The sequence below is a fragment of the Melospiza melodia genome, chromosome 1 (assembly GCF_035770615.1).
Source record: "Melospiza melodia melodia isolate bMelMel2 chromosome 1, bMelMel2.pri, whole genome shotgun sequence".
Classification (NCBI taxonomy): domain Eukaryota; kingdom Metazoa; phylum Chordata; class Aves; order Passeriformes; family Passerellidae; genus Melospiza; species Melospiza melodia.
In genome coordinates this window covers 35,742,092-35,763,860 of record NC_086194.1, presented here as the reverse complement: position 1 = coordinate 35,763,860, position 21,769 = coordinate 35,742,092, and the positions used below count along the sequence as shown (strand labels likewise).

The following is a 21,769-nucleotide window of genomic DNA, read 5'->3' as shown; positions in this document are numbered from 1 at the left end:
TTTTGATTAATATCCTTTGTCTCATTAGTCTTGATTAGTCAATTCTGTGCTTTTTCATCACATTCCTAGAAGCATCCCTCATATTCAGAAGTAATATTTTTTCCTGCCCTTTAACTGCAAGCCCTTCTTGCTGTTTGATGGTGATTCTTCTGCTTTTATTGTCTCTTCTGATACTGGTCTCCTCTGTTCTTTATGTAGGTTCATAGTTTCATTTTTTCTGGTCTTTATAAATTTCATTTTCCTGTCAGTGAAGGCTCCAGTTGAATACAGTGCAGAAGATCTCTGTGGTCATTTCAGTTGGTCGTGTCTCTCTTTCCTTTCTCCCCATCTCTGATCTTCACCAACTTACAATATTCTTCCTCACCACAGATATTTACTGCATCTCCATCTTGCTGTTAATCTCCAGTAAGTTGCTGTTCCTGGTTTTTAAGCTCATATCCATATGTGGATATTTGCCATTTCTTCAGATGGTTCCTCTTGTTTTCTCTTACTTTGACACAGCCTAACTTCAGTCCCTATTTCTCCTACTTTGTTCCTTCAAGTCTTGTCTGAACTTCTGCAGAGCAGCAGCCAATGGGAAAATCCTCTCCATTTCTGGGACAGTGAAGGCCAAAGGAGAGTAAGAGCCAAATGTTCTGCTGGTAGCACTGCTGCATGTCTGGGGGTCCGCTCTCTATTTCATGCTAGGTATAATTAGTTGATGGCAGCCAGAAAAGTGGTTGTAAAACATTTTCATGATATACTGTCTCCAAATGACTGTTCAGCGCATGGTGCCTCAGAACTACTGTAAAAGCAGTCACTCTGCCCCCACAAGCTGTGAGGCATGCAGCAAAATGCCTTTCTTTTTCTGCAGCTCAGTAGAGGTGATGCTGGGTACAGACAATGCACTTTCATGCAGAAAAGGATGCACTGCTGAGGGTGCTTTGCTTGCATGGCCTTTAATAACAGCTGGGAAAACTGAAGCAAGAGTTACCCACACAAGAAAATTCAAATAGAAGAGTAAGACAACATGTGAGGGCTCAGGCAGAATACAATTGCAATATAAACCCCTGTCCACAATGCTGCACCAAGGTCAGGCTTAACTATTTGACATAAAACCTACCTGAACCACTGAACTGTCAGACATTCAATCGTGACCTCATGGGAGAGCCTCATTCAATAACTCTCTTTATTGAACCCTTTAGGGTGAAAAGGGAGAGTTGGGTGTGATGGGATTGCCAGGTACAAGAGGACCAATGGGCTCCAAGGTTTGTTAAACAAACTGCATTTTCAGACATTGGTTTCTAACGCTCTGCTGACAGCTGCTTCCCTCATCAATTTTCTGGAAAGCATTTATCAAGATGTATGTGTCTAATACAGATAAAAAATATGTTCTACATCAAGCAAGGTTATGTTGTCTGTTTGGGCTTGGCTGTGTTTTTGGCTTTTCATAAAAATGCTTTGTTATAAATTTTTGTAGTTTATTTTAAAAGCAAGCTCAGATATAATTGTATCCCACTGGGAAAAATGGAGTTCTTAAGCATATCTGCAGCATTAAATCATGTCTGCAATGCTTTCCACCCACCTCATAAGACTGTGAAAATTCATTTTGGTCCCCTACTAGAACTAGACATATTACTGGCAGTTGGAATAAATTATGCAATTAGTTTATTCAAATAAGGGATTGGAAAGAAGAACTGAACACCTTTGTTTATTCCACGTTTCTTCAAGAGAAACTCAGTTTTATATTAATGATCACACTAGATTACTTAAGTATAACTTAAGTATGTTCCAGGGGAAAAAAATAACAAACAAGCAAAACAGAAGAGGAAGATTATTGTTAAAATTATTTCAGATTATTAATTGTATCTTCTAATTCTTTATTTACTCTCAGTTACAATTTATTTCACTTGTTTTAATTTCAAAGCACAAGCAAAGCTGCTGGCTTTACCTGGCTTTTTCATAATGGCTTTTGGGCTGAGCTGTCTTGCCTTTAATTCATATTTCACAGTTCTGTTTCAGTGCTATTTTAGGAATATTCATTTGCCCTTATGTGTTGATGCAATTAATTCTTTGTGCTTCGATCTTTTTCTTCACTTCAAAGTTTGAAAGTCCGGCTTCTTGGGTGATCTTGAAAGCGAGAAGCATTAAAATATCTATCATTCCCTTTAGGGTTTTCCTGGAACTAGAGGAGAAAAGGTCAGTGTGACAACAGCATAATGTATAATTTAACATTTGGAAACACATTTTTTTAAAAAATGCAACTGTAGAAAGGAGGTTGAATTTTGATGAAGTCTAAAATTCCCACTGAGAGATGAAAACATGTACTGAGAAGGAGCACAGTCTTGTGGCTTGGGCTGGGGTGCTGAAGAAGTGAATTTTACACCCTGTATCCTCATGAACAAGTTGCTACAGTGAAACTCACTACAGGTTCCCCATCTGCAGCATGAATAAAATAATCCTTAATTGTTGGTCTGGTTTAGTTAGGTGACACACACTTTGGCACTGAGACACTTTGTACTCTAGGATCTTACAGTGGGATCTGAACTGGGGAAAAAAAAAATTGAAAGTATTATGTCCAGGAAAACATATATTTAAAGTAATTATCTGGGGAGAATGACTCCCTTTTCCTACAGTCCTTAGCATTAATTGTTATGATATCAGTAATGAAGCATATCTCTCACTCTGAAGATATTACTGTACTCTGTTGACTTCAATAATGCATTGTATGGGGAAAAATATTTTTTGCTTCTTCATGAAATGGTAGTAATTGGTCTGTTGTTCTACTGTCATCTCCCTTCAGGGATCCAGAGGTGACAGAGGCGACAAAGGAGTCAAAGGAGACCCGGTAATTTTCTTTCCCAGATGGCCGTGAATGTGCATCTGAGGATCTGACAGGGAAAACCAGGAGGGGCATGGAGGAAAGGAGCCTGACAGCATCTTCCAGGGAGGGCAGGAGTGGTGAGGGAGAGCAGTGTTCCATCAGCTGGGAGGGCAGCGGGGCAGCTCCATGTCCCTGAGCCCCCAGCCCGGGGCACAGGGGGTTAATGAGTCACAGGAGGGTTTCCCTGGAGTCACCCAGCCCCTCCTGGGCTGTGCAGCCCAGAACCACGGCAGCCCCCCAAAATGCTTTCAGCTGGTCGTATGGTAACACCAGGAGGAGAAGAGGGGGAGAGATTCATGCTTGGGGGTTCCTTTGGACTAAGAAAGGAAAAGTAAACTGCCTTTGGTGCAAATGCAGAAATGCCATTCCCAAAGGCAGGCTTTGGGAGCTGTCCAGGTTGCAGAGCTGCCAGTAGACAAGAGAACAATCAGGATGATTTTGCTAGAGAAGCAGAAACTGGCAGCAGAGGATCAGACAGAGGAGTAAAGGCACCATACAAGGAGCTTTATAGTAAAATTTTGCTTATAAATCTGCACCTACTGCATTACCTGCAGTGCTGAGTCAGTGCAGGGGTTTTTAACTGATACCCACACATGACAATTGTTTTTTTCCTTCCAAGGAAGGTGCTGCTTTGTCAAAGATCACTACATATATTCTGATTATTTTTCTCCTTGACTTTGTAGGGAGAAATAGGCTTCCCTGGAATGCTGGGACAAAAAGTAAGTGGGTGTGATACATTGGGAGTTGTGTTAAATGCTGAGAAAAGCTCAATGAGTGGATTCAGGGACTTCCTGGATGGCATAACACATTGAAGGTCTTGCTTGACTCAGAGACCAACATTGCCTGGACTCATCAAATTCTTTAGGCTTTTTAGCTTAAGAGATAACTCAGATTTAGCTCTTTGGTGCTGTTTCTCTTTCCCCCCCAGATTATTTCTTTAGTTATAATCTCACTCCTATTAAAATGCCCTAATTTCTAAAGTTTTATTCACTTGAAACTAGTAAATATTTCCTTCTTGATACTCTGAAATAAAATGGCATTACTGTATATAGCAGTGATAAACCTGACAAATTTTTAATTCATCATTATTCTGTACTTGAAAAACAATCAAAATTCAGGTGCTGGCTTATGGAAAACTTCAAGGTGGTAATTTTAGTACATAATCTAACTATGCCTCTGAAATTAGAAAAGGAATTAGTAGTTGCTTCTATAGAGATGAGAAGATGAGTGAATTTACCTTCCTTTCCCTGAGTATTTTCATCACATGTGCATCTTAACAGCAAAGCAAGACATTGCAAAGGGGTCAGAGAGCTTTCCCAGCCTTGACCTCTCCAAGTCTCTAAGTGCGTTCCTGATCTCATGTGGCCTCTTCCTTAGGAAAGGTATTTTTCAAGGGTATGTGGGTAAATTGTATGAGCTTCTTTTTACTTTTTGTTTGTTTTAAACTATTTTATTATAATTTTGGATTTCTAAGAAAGAAACAGCGCCAGCATTATCTAGAGGAATTGTGTGAATTACAGTCACGTGCATCTCCTGTCTTGCTCGAGGCAGGTAAAACCATGTACTTAACTCCTTCTTCCTTCCCTCTGCACCCACCAAGGGAGAGATGGGCCCCAAGGGACAGTCTGGAGTACCAGGACACAGAGGACCTATAGGAAGACCTGGAAAACGAGGCAAACAAGTAGGACCATGGTGTTTCCTCTTCCTGTGACTCGCGGCATCTGTGTGACTGTGTGGTCTAAGCTCTTGTACCATGCACTGTGTTGCCCAGGGAGGGGAGAGAAGCCCTAGACCACCTCACAGGCATGCACAGGCTACACAGGAGTTAAAGCCTCAGCTTTTGGGCTGGAGTCTTGTCTGCAGCACTCAACTCCCTGCCCAGGCAGCATAGGAAAAGTTGGTTTTATACTGGATTGGTAATGAACTCATTTAACACAATTCGAGCAGATCTTGAAGGCTTCCTCTGAATCCTAAGCAACACCCACCCCCACCTGACAGAGAGAGCTCAAAATTATGCTAGCAGAGCTACATTTTCAGAGTTCCAACTGAATTGTAAAGGCTTGGAATTGTGTGTAAATTGGATACTGACTCCACCAATGCAGCATTTCAGTAGTAGGGGCTTAGCTGGAAGTGGCTTATTTGCAGTCTTGTTATACCCAGCATGGCAAGGAGAGGCACATCCCTGCTTCACTGTTGCTCTGATGAGACCAGGTAATATCTGAAGTGGCAAGGTAGCCAGTGTGGGGCAAAAAGAAGAGCTAGGTGTTAGGGAGGAAGTAATAGATCCCCGAGTAAGGGAGGCATGAGCAATGTAAGTCTCCTACATGACCCATAAGAAATGTTTTTCTGTCCTAGATTTGTCAGGTTTTAAAAGCTGTTGTGTGCTCTTTGCTGGGTTTGCTTTTTTTTTTCTCTTTCTTTTTTTTTTACCGTTTTTCTCTCCTACCTATGTGCTGTGGAATATCTTAGCATCGATTCAGTCTGAAAAAGGCTTTCCCTCTCTGTAACTGGTGAACTTATTTCCTTTCTTCTTTTTTGATCCTGTGAAAAAACCAGGGAGTGGCATTTTAAGGCTCTGTGAGTCTGGCTGCCACCGTCAAGTGCTCTAATGGTCTGGCTGTTTGTCCAGCTGAGGGGATAGTTTCCACCAGCATGGGGCCATTTCCTGTCTCTTGATCCAGCTGACATGCCTAGATAAAAGCAGCTAAATTAAGCAGGTGTCACTTCCACTTGCATTTCCAGATATGTCTTGATTAGCTCACTGACTTCTTCAAGTCTCCCTGCCCCTGGGACAGGCTCTTCCTGAATCGTGGCCAGGAGCTGGGAGTCACAAGTTGCAGCCTTACACAGCTGACGGAGACACAGCACCCAAAGCTTTATAACTTGGGAACTGACCCCAGGCAAACCCTAGTTTAGGGTTTCAGTCTTGACAAGGAGGAATGACTTAGGGCTTTGGGTAATGTTAGTTTGGAAGAAAGGGCATGAGCACAAATATTGTCAATGGGACAATCTTCTCCCAATGCCGTGGGCACGTGTGAAAGATAAACAAGGCAAAAACATTGAACATCAAGCCTTGCCATTATTATTTAATCCATCAGTGCTAAGCAGGAGGGCATTAAGCAATCATCCCTCCAAGCAGGGGACGCAGAAAACAGCTTGTTTTCAGTCAGTACACATCCGACTGGCACCGCCTTGCCTCTGTCAAATTGCTGCTGTGTGGGGGAAGGAGATTTCCCACAGACTTCTTTGGGGCTACAAAATCCTGGTCTGCTAGTTCTGTGTTGCATAATGTAAGAAGTAATTAGAGATCAGCATCACTGACATTCACATAAATCCTGAAATATTTTTATGGCTCAGAGCTTACCTAATAGGATTAAACAAAGCAAATATTCAATTAGTTCTTTATAGGCTATGGCAAAATCAGCCTTCCTCTGCTGAAATGGTGCAAGCGACATTCAAATGTATTCATGGGATGTAACATATCCTATAGCTACAATTATTTCAGCATATATTAATATATATGCTTTGCTACTCTTAAATTAGACATGCAGCCATTCATTGTATGATTCTGAATGCACATTAACCTGGAATTACACCATCTTCAAGGAAATAATGTCCTTTGTCATTAAAAGAAAGTTTACAGAGCGCACATAATTTTTATTATCCCAAATAATGTTTACTGTTACATTAAAATCAAGTCAGATATCTAAACTTTAGGCTATGTAATACACTTCTGAAATATAAAGCTGAGAAATCCAAGCCTTGGAGAGTATATGAGCAGGAAGATAAATATAGTTATTTTTAATAAGTGTCACCATATTAAATTCAGGAGCAAAAAATGAGAAGGTGCCAAACAGTTCTAGGCTGAAACTTCCAAATGCCTTAGGATATGTCTGCACAAACAAGCTCCCATGAGGCAAATTAGGGCTGATTTTTGAGAATATTAGCTGTTGTGTGTGCAAGCCCCTCTCCCACAGGTAATTTTGCAGCATTTGCTACTGCTGCCAGAGGGACACCATTTCTCAGCATGAGGTTGATAAACATTAAGTTGCACTTGTAAGGCCAAGCCCTGGCTTGGCTTGTGATGATTTGCTATCCTAGCCATACCCATGGTGAAAGTCGAGGAGATACAGGAATTCAGGCACCTCAAACATTCTGAAAATAGTGTGAGTGTCAAAGTCATCAGTGAGCTTCTGAAAGGCTGCACCCTAAGACTGGGAAATGTCACTGTGGAAGCCCTTGGCAATTCCTCAGTGATTTTCCCCTTTCTTTCTCAGTGGCACTCGCTTCTAGAGAGTTACAGGGGTTAAACAGGCATTCTTAAAGAAAGGCTATCAAATGATTGAAGTCAGAGCAGGGTGATTGCTGACTCCTCCCAGGGCAGATCCCTGTGACCATTCCCATTTGGGAGCAGAAGTCCTGCCTGGGCATGCCCTTTTGTCTCCATGTAGGAGAGGAGAGCCCTTGTTCCCCGGGGTGGTGTCCATGAAGTTCATGTTTCTTCTGGCAAATCTTTTGGCTTTCTTAAATGGGAAGCCAGTGCTGGCTTGTTACTGATGTTTGTTTGTTTTGTTTGTTGCTAATAGCTTAGCCAAGACATGGATATCACTTCTCTTCCAGGGACTCAAGGGGGACATTGGACCCGCGGGTGTCATGGGCCCACCTGGCAGGCCTGGCCCTGTTGGCCAGCCAGGCCCCCCTGGGCCCTCAGGACTAGGTAAGCCAAAAATGAGGTAAGCCAAAAACACTCCCCAGGAGTGTCCCTGCTCCCCAGCCCCTCCTGACTCATCAGGCACACATAGACCCCTCTGCACAAAGGCTTTGTTTGCTTCTCCATCCATGGCAAGGAGAGGATTTCTCCTGGAGGCAGGTCATGCCATCCTTGTCCATTATTTTAAAACCCACTTTATGGCTTCTGATGTTTCAGATAAAACCAAAACTGAATCCTATGTGGTCCCTGAGGGATTTTTGTAGATGGGGATGATGAAAAGCCATCTGGCAGCCTTGGAGAGACTAGGTAATCTCCATCATCAAAGGTCTGCCTCTCCAGATATCCTGGCTTGCAATGAGAAACTGTGATTTCTAATCAGACAGGACAGGTTCACCCTGTGCAGCTCTGCAGGGGAAAAATAGATGAGATTCAAGTTACAGTGTCATTAAGGAAATAAGGGAAGAGAATGGAAAGAGATAGAAGTCAGGGGGAAAAGAGAGCAGTGGAGAAAATCTCTATATAATTAAATGCTTGAGATCTATGCTCACTGCAATTGTGCAAATGTAGAAATTATGAGAAAAACCTTGTAATAACATAATTGTGCATCCTAAGAGCTGTGCATGCATATGAACCCTGGTCAGCTTTTGGGTCCAAAATGGACAGGAAGGACAATACATGACCCACAACACAGAGTGTCCCCTTCCATTTTGCTTTCCCTTTTCCTTCCCTTGCTTGCATTAGTGGACAGGAGGTCTCTTCTTGTGGTGATGTGGAAATGGGACATCTGTGAAGCTGAGCACAGCTTCAGAATCTTCACATATCTCACGGCTCCCATTAAGAAGCATCTTTGCTTGAGTAAATTAGCTGGAAGCTTTCAGAAGGCAGAATTTTCACCGTGCTGATGGGAAGGCAGCCAGGACCTTGAGATTACTTTTTCAAGGCTTTATTCCATCCACAGAAAGTTTATGTGTCAGGGTTATTAATCTTTTTCCTCCAGAATATAAATTTTGATCCTAAAAGACATTTCTCTAATGATGCAACTGCTTGCAGTATGACCACATTGGCTTTTAATCTAAATCTGCAGAGCAGTGCATCCTTGCCAAAGTTTGAAAGTCAAAAAGCAGTATTTTTTTTACTAATGTTTAATTAAAACATTTAAAAGCTCCTGTACTTTTAGTTGGGTTTTTGCAGTATAGAAACCTGTGAAACAGCATTGCTCAAGTGGTTGTACAAAGGCCCAAGTCCAATCTGTTGTGGACTTATACAGAGACTAACTCTACAAAATTTGGTGTGTAGGCGCTGTAGAGTGATATGTGTGTTCATCCTCTCCTGAATTTCTGTAGCTTCAAACAGGCTGACACTTATTCTAAGCAAATGGTCTCTCTCTTCCTCTGTAAAACTGGTAGAAAAATTCAGAAGGTGATCTGAAATAATATGACTGTGGTAAAAAACTGGCATCTTTCTCCTGAAGTACTGGAATTAGTGCCTCCCTTCAGTTCCCAGTGGAATTGGTGGGAGCTGTGCCTGTCTGAGAACTTGGGCAAATGCATATATCCACCTGACCTGTACTTTTCCCCCTAAGGCTGTGTGTGTGGTGTGTAGTAACCTCATAACAAGGCAAGCTGGTCCTCTGCTTCCTAGGACAATTTGCAATAGGACCAAAGGGAGAAAGAGGACTTCCAGGGCCTCCAGGGAGATGTCTCTGCAGAACCCCACAGCAAATGAGTAACCCATCGTATGAGCAATCTGTGTTTGGACACAGCTACCCCAAGGTTCCCGCGGTAAGCAGCTTTTCTGGGAGGGGATGTGAGCAGTTCTGAAGTGCTTTTGTTACAAGAGGTGTTGTACTCACTAATACTTTTTGTTTAATAGGAGCAATGAGTGATTTCTGGTACCCAAAACCCCTGAAATCCAGAGGTGCAAAAATTCAGTCTTGTAACTTGTTGTGTGATTGATATGCTGAAATGCAGCTGTTCCAAAACATCAGTAAGGTAGCATATATTTGGAAATGTTTTTCAAGCCTAGGAGTGCTCTCTTTCATCTACTACTGTACACATGTAATCTGTCCTTTTTATTTCATTAAATCAGAATGCATTTCAGACTGGTCAGTAAAGTAAGCATACCTTTCTGGTTTGTTTGGGGCTTTTTTAAGACAGTGATTTCAGAATTGAATTTTGGGATCAAGCGTTTCACATATGCAATAGAGCTTTCTCCCAGAGCACAGATCCTCAATAACAGGAGTTTCCACAAACTGTGAGAATCAGGTGTCTGGGCTCCAGTCTGCAGACATACACATTATATGGCTGATTTCCATCTCTAGCCTTGAAAGCATTTTTACGAGCAAATTGGACAAAATACTTTAAAGGACAAGGCATTGATGAAATGTGACCAAGTAATTTTTTATCACTGATTTTTTTGGGCTTTGTAACTACTGTTTATGTCCTTTTCCTTCTGCTGGGCCCTGCCTCATTAATCTGTGCAGTGCAGCACTCAGTCAGTGATGAAGATGCTCCCTTGGTGCTGTGTGCCAGCACAGCTCAGCCACTCCCCCCATGCAAGTGGAAATGGTGTGGTGTCTGCTTGTCTCTGAATGCCAATGAGCAGCAGTTGGCTTTGTCAAAGCCCCACCTGTCACAGTGTCAGAAAGCTGTCACAGTGTGTGGAAGGGACACACTCACAGCACCATTAAACTGGGTCATTGAGCTCAGCCTTTTGCACAAGTGGGTTTCAGGTCTTGGCAACTGTGCCGGCTGCTCCTTCATCCCTGGCTGTGCTGTATTAGAAAAAATCCTCCTGTTGTTTTGAAAACATAATGGTGAGAGATGAATGTGCTGAAATAAAGGTGCATATCACACAGCACTGTGCGAAAAAACCCCACCATGTACTTTGCAGCCTGGAGAACTCATAGGAAAAGCTTTAAGGCTCTCAATATAATGTAGAGGTCTCATCACCCTCCTTTGCCATCAGGCACAGTTTCCTATCTTAAAAGATAGGATATTAAAAGATAGTAATGATAGTAATAGATCTTAAAAGATAGTAATGAGAGTGTAAACATGTAAAATACCATACCCTATCACTATGAGCCCCCAGGTGCCATTTTGTTGCCAGGAATGTGGGAAGGCAAAAAGACAAGGCTTAACTCTGGAAAGAAGCACTTCCAGAGCAGCATCACCTGTTTTCCTGCCCGCCCCTTTTGTTTTACTCCCTTGAGAGTAAAGAACACTTTAACTTAAACCAAAGCTTAAACATCACTATTGTTTATTCTGTCCAGATCCCCACGTAGCAGCTTTGAAGCCTGTCTTAGGCCACTTGAAAGCTCTTGTCAGGATTCTATAGCTGCACATGGAAAGGACCCAGAGGTGGTGCTCTGTGCCCTGGGGTTTGCCAAAGCAGCACAACCTCAGTGCCACCACCCATGCACCCAGCAGCTCCTCCAGAGGAGGGCAGAGGCTGGGAAACAAAGTGCTGGTTTTCTGTCATTGGCTTAGATTCATTCCATTTTTTAAAATCTTGGGCAATTTTAAAGGCTAATATCTGTAATGGTTTGAGACTGCATAATTTTGTTATTGATTTCAAGAGAAATTGGAGCTCTGGGGATGAGCTCCAATTACAGAATCAGTTCTGTGCTGGCTTCCTATTTATTTGCTTCCATTCATTCAAGCTGAAGACATTTTTATTCAATGCTTCTTTAATGAAATTGGCCTTCCTCCAAGGTTATGGGAATGTTCTGCTATTTAAAAATTTCAAGGTAACTTGTTTTTTAAAGAGCCAATTCTGTTTATGTTGGTGAGAATCAGAGTCAGACCTAAAACTATTTTGCCCAGAAACACTCTATTTGCTTTTTCTTAATTTAAAAATGGCTTGAATCTTACAAAAATTACATTGATTAAGCTGCTGAAGGAAGAGATTATTTTCTAATGCCTTTTACATCCAATTTCAGTGATTGAGACATTAAAGAAATGGGTAAGAGAGCAGCTTGTCCTAATTTTTCCATTTTGAACTTTTTTTTTTTTTGCAGTATGATTGGAGACTTGGCGTCAGACCATAGTATATGCATATAAAGAAACAGGTATTTTAGTGTCAATTAAATCTAAAGAAATAACAAAGAGGTAAAAGTTAAGTGAAGGTTGCATTAAGCCATGCATTATTTATTTTGTAGCCACAAACATGCCTAAAAAGTTATAGTCAATCCACAAAAAGCACTTATGCCCATTTGGATTTTGCAATTGCTTCAGCATCAAGCCATTTGAGTATAATGAAGTTCTTCTCAGCAGTGATTGTGCACTACTATGTGTATGATTTTTACCTGAAGATGTGCATTTCAAAATAGGGGCCCGGGAAAGACCATTCCATTGCTGTAGGTTCTCACCTCTTCTCTTTCTGAAAACAACAAAACCACTTTCCTGTATATTATTTACCTATTTGAAGATACATATGCCAGACTAGATTCTGTGATAATCCAAAGAACTTCTTGAGAAGGTTACCAATCACCTCTTTTTCTGTGCCCCAGATTTTTGTGGTGAACAATCAAGAAGAATTGGATCGGTTAAACACCGAGAACGCATTAGCATTTAGAAGAGATCAGAGATCTTTGTATTTCAAAGATACCTTTGGATGGCTCCCAGTCCAGGTAAAAATATGACTGTGGTCTCAGAAAACCCGTGAGTGTATGTTTCATTTGGAATACAGAACGTACTTCTGTACTTAAGGTGTCATACCAAATCAGTTAAGCAAATGGGGAAAAGCTCATTTTTGAACACTGCCACAACTGTACATAATTCTGTGAATTTTATTCTCAGGAGTCTTAATTACTTAGGAATTAACTCAGCAGTGTTGCAGGTTATGCTAACCTTCCTCTGAACCACTGGTGAACAAACTGGAGCAGAGTTCAGGGAATTGTGGTGGTAAAAAGAGTTTTTATTTAATACAAAATAAGGCAAAACTCACCAGGGTACAGATTTGCAGAACTAAAACCCTGCAAACCAAATTCACATATTTCCTTTTTGCTTCAAGGAGCTGAGTCCTGCTGAAATTAGCAACAGCATCCTTCTTGTGTCTGCTGGACTTTGGATCAGATTCTGTATAAACTTTCTAACTAACAAATAACAAGCCATAAAACCTGGCCCCTAGAGCCCTTCTCCTCTGCTTGCTAGCCAGGCTGCTGCTGGTGTGGTTCAGTAACCCCTGTGTGTTTTCCTGGCCAGCTCTCCCCTCTGTACCCCATGGATTACCGCCTGGAGGAGGGGGGCACCTGTGGAGATGGCATCGTGCAGGATGGGGAGGAGTGCGACGACGGCAACGCGGTGGTGAACGATGACTGCATAAGTGAGTTACAGCACAGCAGGAGGGGCTTCCTCCTGCCAGGAAGGTGCATCAGTTGTACCACAACTAGGGTACATTGCTTATGTCTGGGAGAGCTTGTGTGGTTTGTGGATCAAGGGCGGGCCTGGGGAAAGGGAGGCACGATGGCCACAGGGTGAAAACTGAGGCGTCCATGCATGTGGATGGCACACACCACACAGGACAGAGGTGACATCAAGACTTCTCTAACATCCTTGCTGAGTCAGAAACTCTGCATGTCGAGGGCCATGCAGCAGCTGGGTTACACACACACCTTTCCTGGGGGCTGCCAGCTCTCTCTAAAAGCTGTAGCACACCTTTGCAGTGCAGCACAGCCCTTGGGATAGACACTGTTTCTTATGATATAATAGGTCCTCAGTCCAGAAACACTACTTTGGATTTTGGGAGACAATCCCCAAAGGGGCTCTGGTAGGAAAATTCAATCCGACCCTCCCGTCAACCGGTCTGGGAGAAAATACCTCCTTGGAGAAAAGTGGATAAAAACTGTTTATTAAGCAATAAAACCTAAACAATATTAACCAATAAAACCCCTTGCCGCTCCAAAAGAGATGACAAACTGAGAAAACCCCGGGTTGCAGCTGAGCTCACTCAGTCTCTGGTCAGTCCCTCCAGTGCTGGAATTGTCGCAGGCCAGGCCTGGCCCGGTGGGCCACAGCTGCAGCTGCCGGTGCTCTGCTGGGTGTTCAGGCCAGAGCAGGTTTCAAGAGGTCTGAAGAAAAGGGATAAAAACCACAGTCCAGGAAACTTCTTTCCCTCAGCTAGCTAAAAACTAACTAAAGACAAAAAAAAGAGCTCCATCCCGCTGTCTGTCCGTCCGCAGACAACACAGTCAGGAGCAGGAATGTGGAGGAGTGAGTGCAGTGTCTGATAACAAACTGATGCTTCTTCTCTGCCCCCTTCACTCTCTGGAACAAGGCTTAAAGGTGCAATACTTATTATTCAGCATGAACAGAACGAGACGACTGGGGATAAAAGCATCATATAGTCAACCCAGGACACATGTCTACTCCATCCTCCTTCCATTTTCCTGATTGTGGATAGCAAAGAGCATATAAGAGCATACAAAGAGCATATAAGCATTTGAGCAACTGTGGTAACTTTCACTTCCCCCTCTCTCAGTTACTTTTACATCTTGAATCCTTCCGCAGAGCACAGCTCTACACCATCTCTACATAGTAGGTTTGGTGCTGTGTTGTTCCCAGCAAAGGGGTGCTTCTTCACACTTCAGAACAGTATTATGCAACACTGAAAGATGCAATTTTTCATTTATATATGACTCACTGACTTTGAAAATGGAGTGTGTGCAACCATGCCCTGTGCAAGTTTCTCCATCCAGCTGTCCATCACCATCCCTCCCCTTATGACTTAGGAATCCCCACCAACTTCTCAATGACAACAGGAAAGAGATTTCAAAGGCAATTCCATCTCAACAGGTCTAGGGAGACACATAAATAAAAGCCCCTCTAAGCTTGCCTGACTGCAGAGTACTCCAGAGAGACAGCAGACAACATCTCTCCTGTTTCCAGACATGAGGAAACGATTAAATTAGAACTTGCAATCAGATGTGGGGAACAACCATGTGGCAAGATAGTGTTCATTAATCCTAGTGCCTGCAAAATTGTGCACTCTGTGTCTGAGGGCACATCGTGCTCTCTGTGCTATGCATTGGGCAAAGCCTCACTGGAGGCCTTGCAGTAGAGATTTCTGACACTGATCTGACCCATCCTTGAGTTATTTGGAAATGAGCACACTGTCGTCGTCCTTCTCCTGTAACTGAACCAAAAGGAAAAGGCTAGATGAATGTTAAATGGATTTTATTGTAAAAAAGGCTTGTTGGTCTAAGAAGCATCAATTTCTGACAAACACATCCTTGATGCAATTAATTAATCATTTCTATTTGTAAATAACCCACTTTAGCCTCTTAAAAACTCCCTGTTCCTGAGTGTCTGTTTAATCCTCTGCTTGATACCAATGGATTCTCCCAGAAAGTGTCAAAGGGATTTTAACTAAATTAATTTGTTCATATTAGAAAGTCATTCTCAATATGCTGAAGATATCAAAATCAAAGTCCAATTGCTAAAATGGCAAACTAACCCACAAATTACTGCAGCCTACGTGCCAGTCACCATGAAAAAATGTGACAAATCCCACTCACTCTCAAGTCAGTAAGAGTCAGCAGTGGGAAAGACACGATTTTGGCAACATTTATATATTTTATTTCTTTATAGACAGGCTGCATAATTTTGTTCATATGTGGAAACACAACAAACACAGATATTGCTCAGAATTGGATAAAGGTCTAGGTTGAGAATTCCAAACCAGTTAACCACCTAAGATTATTTTTTTGAGATTGTGACTTCCCCAAATAATTTTATGTTAACTGTATTTTATGTTTTCCTTAAATTGTTTTGTTGGTAATTATCTATGGCAATAATAAGTTTCAAATAAATGCTGTTGTAATTACTAATTCTGTAGTAATTATTTTTAGCATTTATCCATTCTTTCCCTTCATCACAGAAATCAGCTGATGAAAGTATATTCTTTGTAGTGAAGAGTACTGCTCCTCCTAAGAGAGTCCTTACAGAATGCCTTCCTCAAAATATCTCACTTTATACTTAACCCTTAAAAACCTAGTCCCAGTCACTTCACCTGTTTCTTTGACACGTGAAGTGCCTGGAAAGTGTTTATTTCTTTATTTTTCACTAGGGTGCCGCCGTGCTTACTGTGGAGATGGCTACAAGCATGAGGGGGTTGAAGACTGTGATGGGATGGATTTTGGATACTTGACATGTAGAACATACCTTCCTGGGTATGTAAGAGGAGGTCTTCACTTGGGTTTGGTGGGGTGTTTTTGGTTTGATTATGGAGGGCGGTTTTGCGCGTGCTTTTCCTTTCTTTTTTCTCTTTTCCAGCTTTAAAACAGAGGAGTTTCACCCACTTTAACCTTGTTCCACTGGGACCACTGCAGGTAGCAGGGAAGAAAGTGTCTGCCAAATTATTTCTGTATATCATTGACTTTAAGGGCTAAATCTCATTTCGCAGTAAGAAGTACGTGCCTCTTACTGTACAAAACAAATGAAGGTCACACAGACCTATGTTTGCCCATTTCTTGCCAAAATTTCCTTATCTGGTCACATTAATGTCCAGCCATAACATAAGGATAGTAGGAAAGACCATGACAAGATGATCACACTGAAGGAAAAAAAAAAACCCACAATATCCAAACCACAGACTTGTACCAACCTCCTGCTGCCCTTCCCATTAATGGGTACTCTGGGGGTGTATTTACTTTGAATCAAGCAGTCATCTGTCAGCTTTTCCAAAGTGCAGGAAATTCATTCACCAGCAGATGCAAAGCCATGCATCTGTGTAGCAAAGTCCTTCATTTAAAACATCTGCTTATTGTTGACTTGCCTTCTCTGCCTTTGTTTAGGCAGCTTCCTCTGGTCAGGGTTTTGCCTCCAACAGCAGCACCTCTGTTTAGCTGTCAGGTATTGTTACTGGCTAACAGGAAACATTTAATTTGCAAATTAAATTATGTGCAGAGCCCTCATCATTCAGGGAACAATAATGTGCTAATTGACAGGAATAAGAAACCACAGGATGTCTTTGTAAATCTAGTGCTGTGCTAATCCTTCCACTGTAATTGTTGGAGCACTTTTGGTATAAGAGGTTACTAAAATTCAGGCCAGTCAACCTGACAAAACTGAAACATTTTGCAGAGGCATCTTCAGACAGTGTGGAGTTGTTCTCTATTGTGAAAACTCTTCCCTTTGAAGAGTCTGAAAATCGGCGCCCAACATAGCACCACAAAAGCTTGAGGAAAACTTTATATATTTCACTTTGCTTGTATATTCAAGTTGTGGAAGAGCAACTGAGATTTTTTTTTTTGTGGTAGTCTGCAAATTATCTGCCAAACTAAAGAAAAAGCTGTGAATCATGAGCAAGTGGGCTGAGTATGTGAGTATAACACTCCCATGGGAGTTTTACCCTGAAGTAACCTTTCCTCCAAGAGCTCTGCTGCAACTGATTTTCCCATTTTTTCCAGCCCACAGATCCCTCCTTCTGTTTCACACACCTTCTCCAGATCTGATGTTAGTCTGAGAATGTGGGTTATCCTAGGACGTAGTTTTAAAGCTGCATAGCTTGACATTGTGTATCTGTTATTCACTTAGACATTCCAGCAATAAAAACTCATTTCAATTCTTATTAACAGTTCTGGTCCGGTCTTTAGTAAGTAGAGTCACTGCTCAGTTTAGGTCAGTAGAAAGAGAAAATCTCTGTTTCTCTTTATTTTGCAAGGACTCTTCAAATTACTCTTTTTATAATTATTTCTAATGTGGGAATGTGTCACTCTCATTATTTCAAGTACATGGAAAAGAAGTTAAAGGACAGGCACAGTCATGCCTGCTGAAGCTATTGGGAGTAGCTGGAAAAACACTCAACTCAGAGCCTCAGATATTTTGTTCCACAGCTCCCGTGGGTGAGCGCGAGGCCTTTTGCATCCACCCCCATGAAATGCTCCAGTCCTGATGCCAACAGAGATTTTATTTTTTTAATTGACATTACTGGGAGTAAAGTCTTCACTCATAGTTTCTCCTGGACGCCTGTTTTGCTGACAGAGGAGTACACAGTCGAGCCCTGATGAAAATTGCCCTCCTATTTAGTTTCCCATATACTGCTGCGTATGCATATTCCAAGGTTCTTCACTCCTACAGAGAGTTACAACCAGGAGCCATGTAAGTGAACCATACCATGTTTTGAAACTGAGATATTCTCTTTTATTCCAGGTCTTACGGGAAACTGCGCTGCACTCCTTACTGCTACATTGACTCCACACAGTGCCGGTACTTCACATGAGGGAGCAGAGGTGGGCAGCATCCCCCGCCTAGGGGTGCTAGGTGCTACACTATCACCTATCCAAGAAGGACTGGGACAAAAAAAACTCCCACCCACCTCTGGGAAAACAAGCAAAGACACATCATGCTGCTGATGGCCATTCTGAGATTTTTTTTTTTCAATATAGATTTGTCAGATAGGGGAAAATAGGACCACTGCATCCTGTCTTAATAGAGAAATAAATGTCAAGCTGTGTGTGCCAGTGAGACTTCCATGCAGCTGTGGATGGCTCTCCATCACAAAAGCAACATTAAACTACTGGAAGCTGAGTTTCATTAACCAGGAATGCCATGTAACAATTACCTCGACTTAGCACTGTTAAACCAAATGTAATCTCTTCAGGGGTTTTGTCTTTAACCCTTCTCTGCATAAACACAAAGCATATCTTGGATGCGGTGTTGAGAGGGACTTTCTCTTTCATTACAATGTGAACTTAGCAAATGTTGCATCCACTAGAGATGACTTCAGCAACTCTAAGGTTACCAATGCTCCTTCATTGGTCAAAGGAGTTGAAGTTCTTTCAGAATCAGCAAATCAGTCAAATAAGCTGGTTAACATCACCTTCAGGCGAAGGCGCTGTCTGTGTGTGTCTGTGCACTACAAGCAGTCACAGGAGACTGGCAAAACACACCACAAAAGGACAAACTGGACAAAAAAGCTGTGAAATAGCCAAGAAGTTCTCTCCCAGGAGAAAATCAGACAAGGAGGGAAGATAAAGAAGTAACATATTTCTGTATTTTTCTCCTCTGTGCTGAGCTGGCTGGGCTCTGCCTGACCCCAAGGGGCCGGGATAGCATCAGTTCCCTGCCCACAGCCATGTACACATTGCCTTCTCTCTGGTGTCCACACTGGAAGGTCTTGGCATTTGCAACCCCTTGTCCACCCAGCCATCACCACTCAATTCCCAGTTTTCCCCTGTGCTCCCTCCCCCTGTGCCACTGGCTGTTGCCTCAGTGTGTGTGCTCACTTTTGTATTGCTGTAAGTCAGACTGCAGAGTAGCACGTCCATGGATACTGTGCAATGAACACGTGGGTTTTTGTTTTTTGGGAAGGTCTCTCAACTATATCAGCTCTGGTTGGAGTCAGGGTAATTATATACTTATTTATTAGCAAGTAGTAAACAGCAAATTTCACATTTCATATTAAATGTCATGTGACAAAGAGTCTATAACAGAAAATGAAACCGACAATGTGCAGAATTCAGGACTAAAAGCCTTAAAATTAGGCATTATTTTCATACAAGCCACTCTTTCCTGCTTTGTGGTAAATGTTGTACAGGACTGTGTGAAATGTGTGAGTTATCTGTGCCAGTGACATCACGGCAACAGCTGCAGCGACACTGGCACATCTGTAGAGGTTAAATAAAGGTGGATCTTGTGTTATAATTATAATGCATTACAGCAATTAAGAAACACATGCAACTTTTACCACCTGCCTAGAAGACTTTAACTATGCATGTATTAAGTGATATTGGAAATCACCAATTAGCAACAAAACAAGAAAGAAAATTTGTGTACTCTTCATGATTATCACTCACCTGGGCTATTTATGTTGCTATGAAGTCAAGTCACCAGCATTTGTAGCCCAGTTCAACAGTTTAATTTTTTTTTTTTCTTCTTAACTGAGGTCTTAATAAAAGGTCCAGGAACCACTGGGACAAGAAAATTGCCACAAACTCTGGAAATCAGGGCACTAGCACAGCTGCCTTTTAAATTTCCTGTGTTAGAGCAAGCAGCAGGTTCCAGCAGCATCACACCACAAGGAGCAAGTTATGGTTGTTGGGAGGCTGTCGAGGACAAACACACTGCCAGCAGCGCATCCCTCTGGGTGAAACCCTGGCAGAATCTGCTGGTGTTGCCATCCTGGGATGGAGGCACTCCATCTGAACTGCTCACCTTCTCCAAGGAGCTAATCTCAACCCCCCAAAAGGCTGGAGTCTCTGAGAAGTTGGTCATTCCAGTGGCCTTTCGCCTTCAGTTTTCAGTTGGATCGTTTTTCATTAAAAGCTCCTACCTCCAAGGGACATTGAAATAACAAAGCTATGTGCATGCATCATAGAAAATGTAAACAGGAGATGTGGTCACCCAGGTGAAATACTGTGCTGCTTATGTTCAGAAAGAGGCTATCAGCCTGGTCAGTCTGGGAACACTTGCACAGCATGGATTTTAAATGGACAAAGCAATGTGAAATATAAGAAAACATAAAAAAGTTTCATACTATCATTACTGTCTTGCTCCCCTCAGAAGATAAGGCATGAGAAAGACATAAAGTATATATGATTTAACATGCTGCAAAATAAATCCTTTGCCCTCATTACTGACATACCTGATTTATCATCAATTGGGTATTCTTCAGCTGGGTGATGCCTGGTCTGCTGCAAATTGTCTTCCCTCCTTCTCTGAGTTTGGGAACTTAAAACATTGTGCCAAGACTGGTTCAAAAGTTAATTGGAACATTTCAGTTCATTGGACTTTTGTAGCAGCATACACTTTTGGGAGAGTTTTCTAATGATTAGTATGCAACTCTAGGCAAGTACAAAGCATTATGCCATGCACTGTATTAATGTATACCAAAAAATCTGGCTTGCACTTAATATGTGATTAAATATATGTAATTGCCTACTGCATATATTAGCAGCTCATGTCAATAAATCATGCTACCTTAGTTCCCCTATGTCCTTACTTTCACTTATTTAATTTTGGGTTTAACAGCACGGTTTTAAAGTATAATTACCTAGTTTAAGATGCTGAGGAGGGAAAAAGCACCTCTTTTCCCCTGCCTGCTGCCTCTCCCTGCCTGCCGTAGGATCTGGTTCTGTGTGGGCACAGTGACAGTGCATCCAGTACTGTGACAGTGGGCACAGCCTGGGAGTGTGACTGTGCATCCCTGCTCCTGGGCTTGCCACTGCATCATCCCCAAACTGACCCCTGCAAAACTCCATGGGCAGAACAGCTCCACTTCCACTGATTTCTGATTGGAATCTGTAATTTACTTGGTTTAATAAGGCTTTGGGCTGTGTTTTGGGGGATTATCTGCTCCTGCACCAGATAATGTATGTACTGGCTGCTTTGCAACTCTCTATCAGAGGCTGAGCTGTGAAACAGAGAGCAGCAGCCTCGGGTGCTGGTGGACAATGGGAATGGTGCTGTTGGCATCCAGGATTTGGGCATTCCTGGAAACTGGCACCCGGGCGTTGGGAAGAGGATCCTGGCTTGCAGCCTGGGAGTCTGTGGTCCCAAGGCTTTTGTGTATAACAGGGAGTTCCAGAGGAGGGCAGTCCTTGCTGTCCCCAGGGGAAAAGGAAGTGTATGGACAGACAGAGAATAAGTGAGTCTACTTTCTGCCTGTTCTTTCTAAAAACTCAGCTTCTGTGACACTCATCTCTCTGGCACCCAAATGCTTATGTCATTTGTCATTTCTCCCTTCCCTTCTAACTGCTCAAAATCATAGCTGTCAAGTCTGACCTTGCCCATAAATCTGGCCATGTACCTCATCTCCTTATTTTTTTCTTCTTATTTCCTCTAGAGACACCGAAGTTCATATCCTTTGTAGCCTCCTGAAAACTCTGCAATGCCCTTGCTGCTCTGCTGGGTTTCATCAGCTTCTCTTTCAGTCTCTCACACCATCCCTTTTCTAACATCATCCGCTTGTGACAGCCCTGCCATATGTCACAGCAAAGCCCCTTGGTCATGGTCCTTACCTTCTAAAAATTGTAGGATGCATTTCCCACTTCAGCCCCAACCATTTGTACAAGGAGAGAGGGGATTGGTGCTTATCCTTAAACTGCAGGTCTCCAAGAACTGTCCTTGAGCACCACCTGTTTATGAGGAATAACAGTAGTAAGTCCCCAGTCAGCTGCACTGGGGACAATTCAATACACTTGGCTGCCACACACAATCAGGAGATGTATTTTAAAAAGATGACCAAAATAAACC

General features: G+C 42.3%; 1 protein-coding gene across 4 annotated transcripts in view; it reads left to right on the top strand.

Moving 5' to 3' along the window:
- Positions 1 to 20,895, top strand: part of COLQ (collagen like tail subunit of asymmetric acetylcholinesterase) — a 41,886-nt gene extending 20,991 nt beyond the window's left edge. For 2 of the 4 annotated variants that reach the window (XM_063153906.1, XM_063153916.1), the window contains exons 7-18: positions 543 to 619; positions 1,185 to 1,247; positions 2,152 to 2,178; positions 2,783 to 2,827; positions 3,547 to 3,582; positions 4,464 to 4,544; positions 7,484 to 7,580; positions 9,216 to 9,355; positions 12,085 to 12,204; positions 12,779 to 12,899; positions 15,642 to 15,744; positions 17,726 to 20,895. In XM_063153906.1, coding sequence (XP_063009976.1) covers positions 543 to 619; positions 1,185 to 1,247; positions 2,152 to 2,178; positions 2,783 to 2,827; positions 3,547 to 3,582; positions 4,464 to 4,544; positions 7,484 to 7,580; positions 9,216 to 9,355; positions 12,085 to 12,204; positions 12,779 to 12,899; positions 15,642 to 15,744; positions 17,726 to 17,795 — 980 coding nt within the window. In that variant the 3' untranslated portion in view covers positions 17,796 to 20,895. The remainder of the gene's footprint in view (positions 1 to 542; positions 620 to 1,184; positions 1,248 to 2,151; positions 2,179 to 2,782; positions 2,828 to 3,546; positions 3,583 to 4,463; positions 4,545 to 7,483; positions 7,581 to 9,215; positions 9,356 to 12,084; positions 12,205 to 12,778; positions 12,900 to 15,641; positions 15,745 to 17,725) is intronic. The other 2 variants (XM_063153926.1, XM_063153935.1) reach the window with 2 other exon arrangements.
- The last annotated feature ends 874 nt before the right edge of the window (positions 20,896 to 21,769 follow it).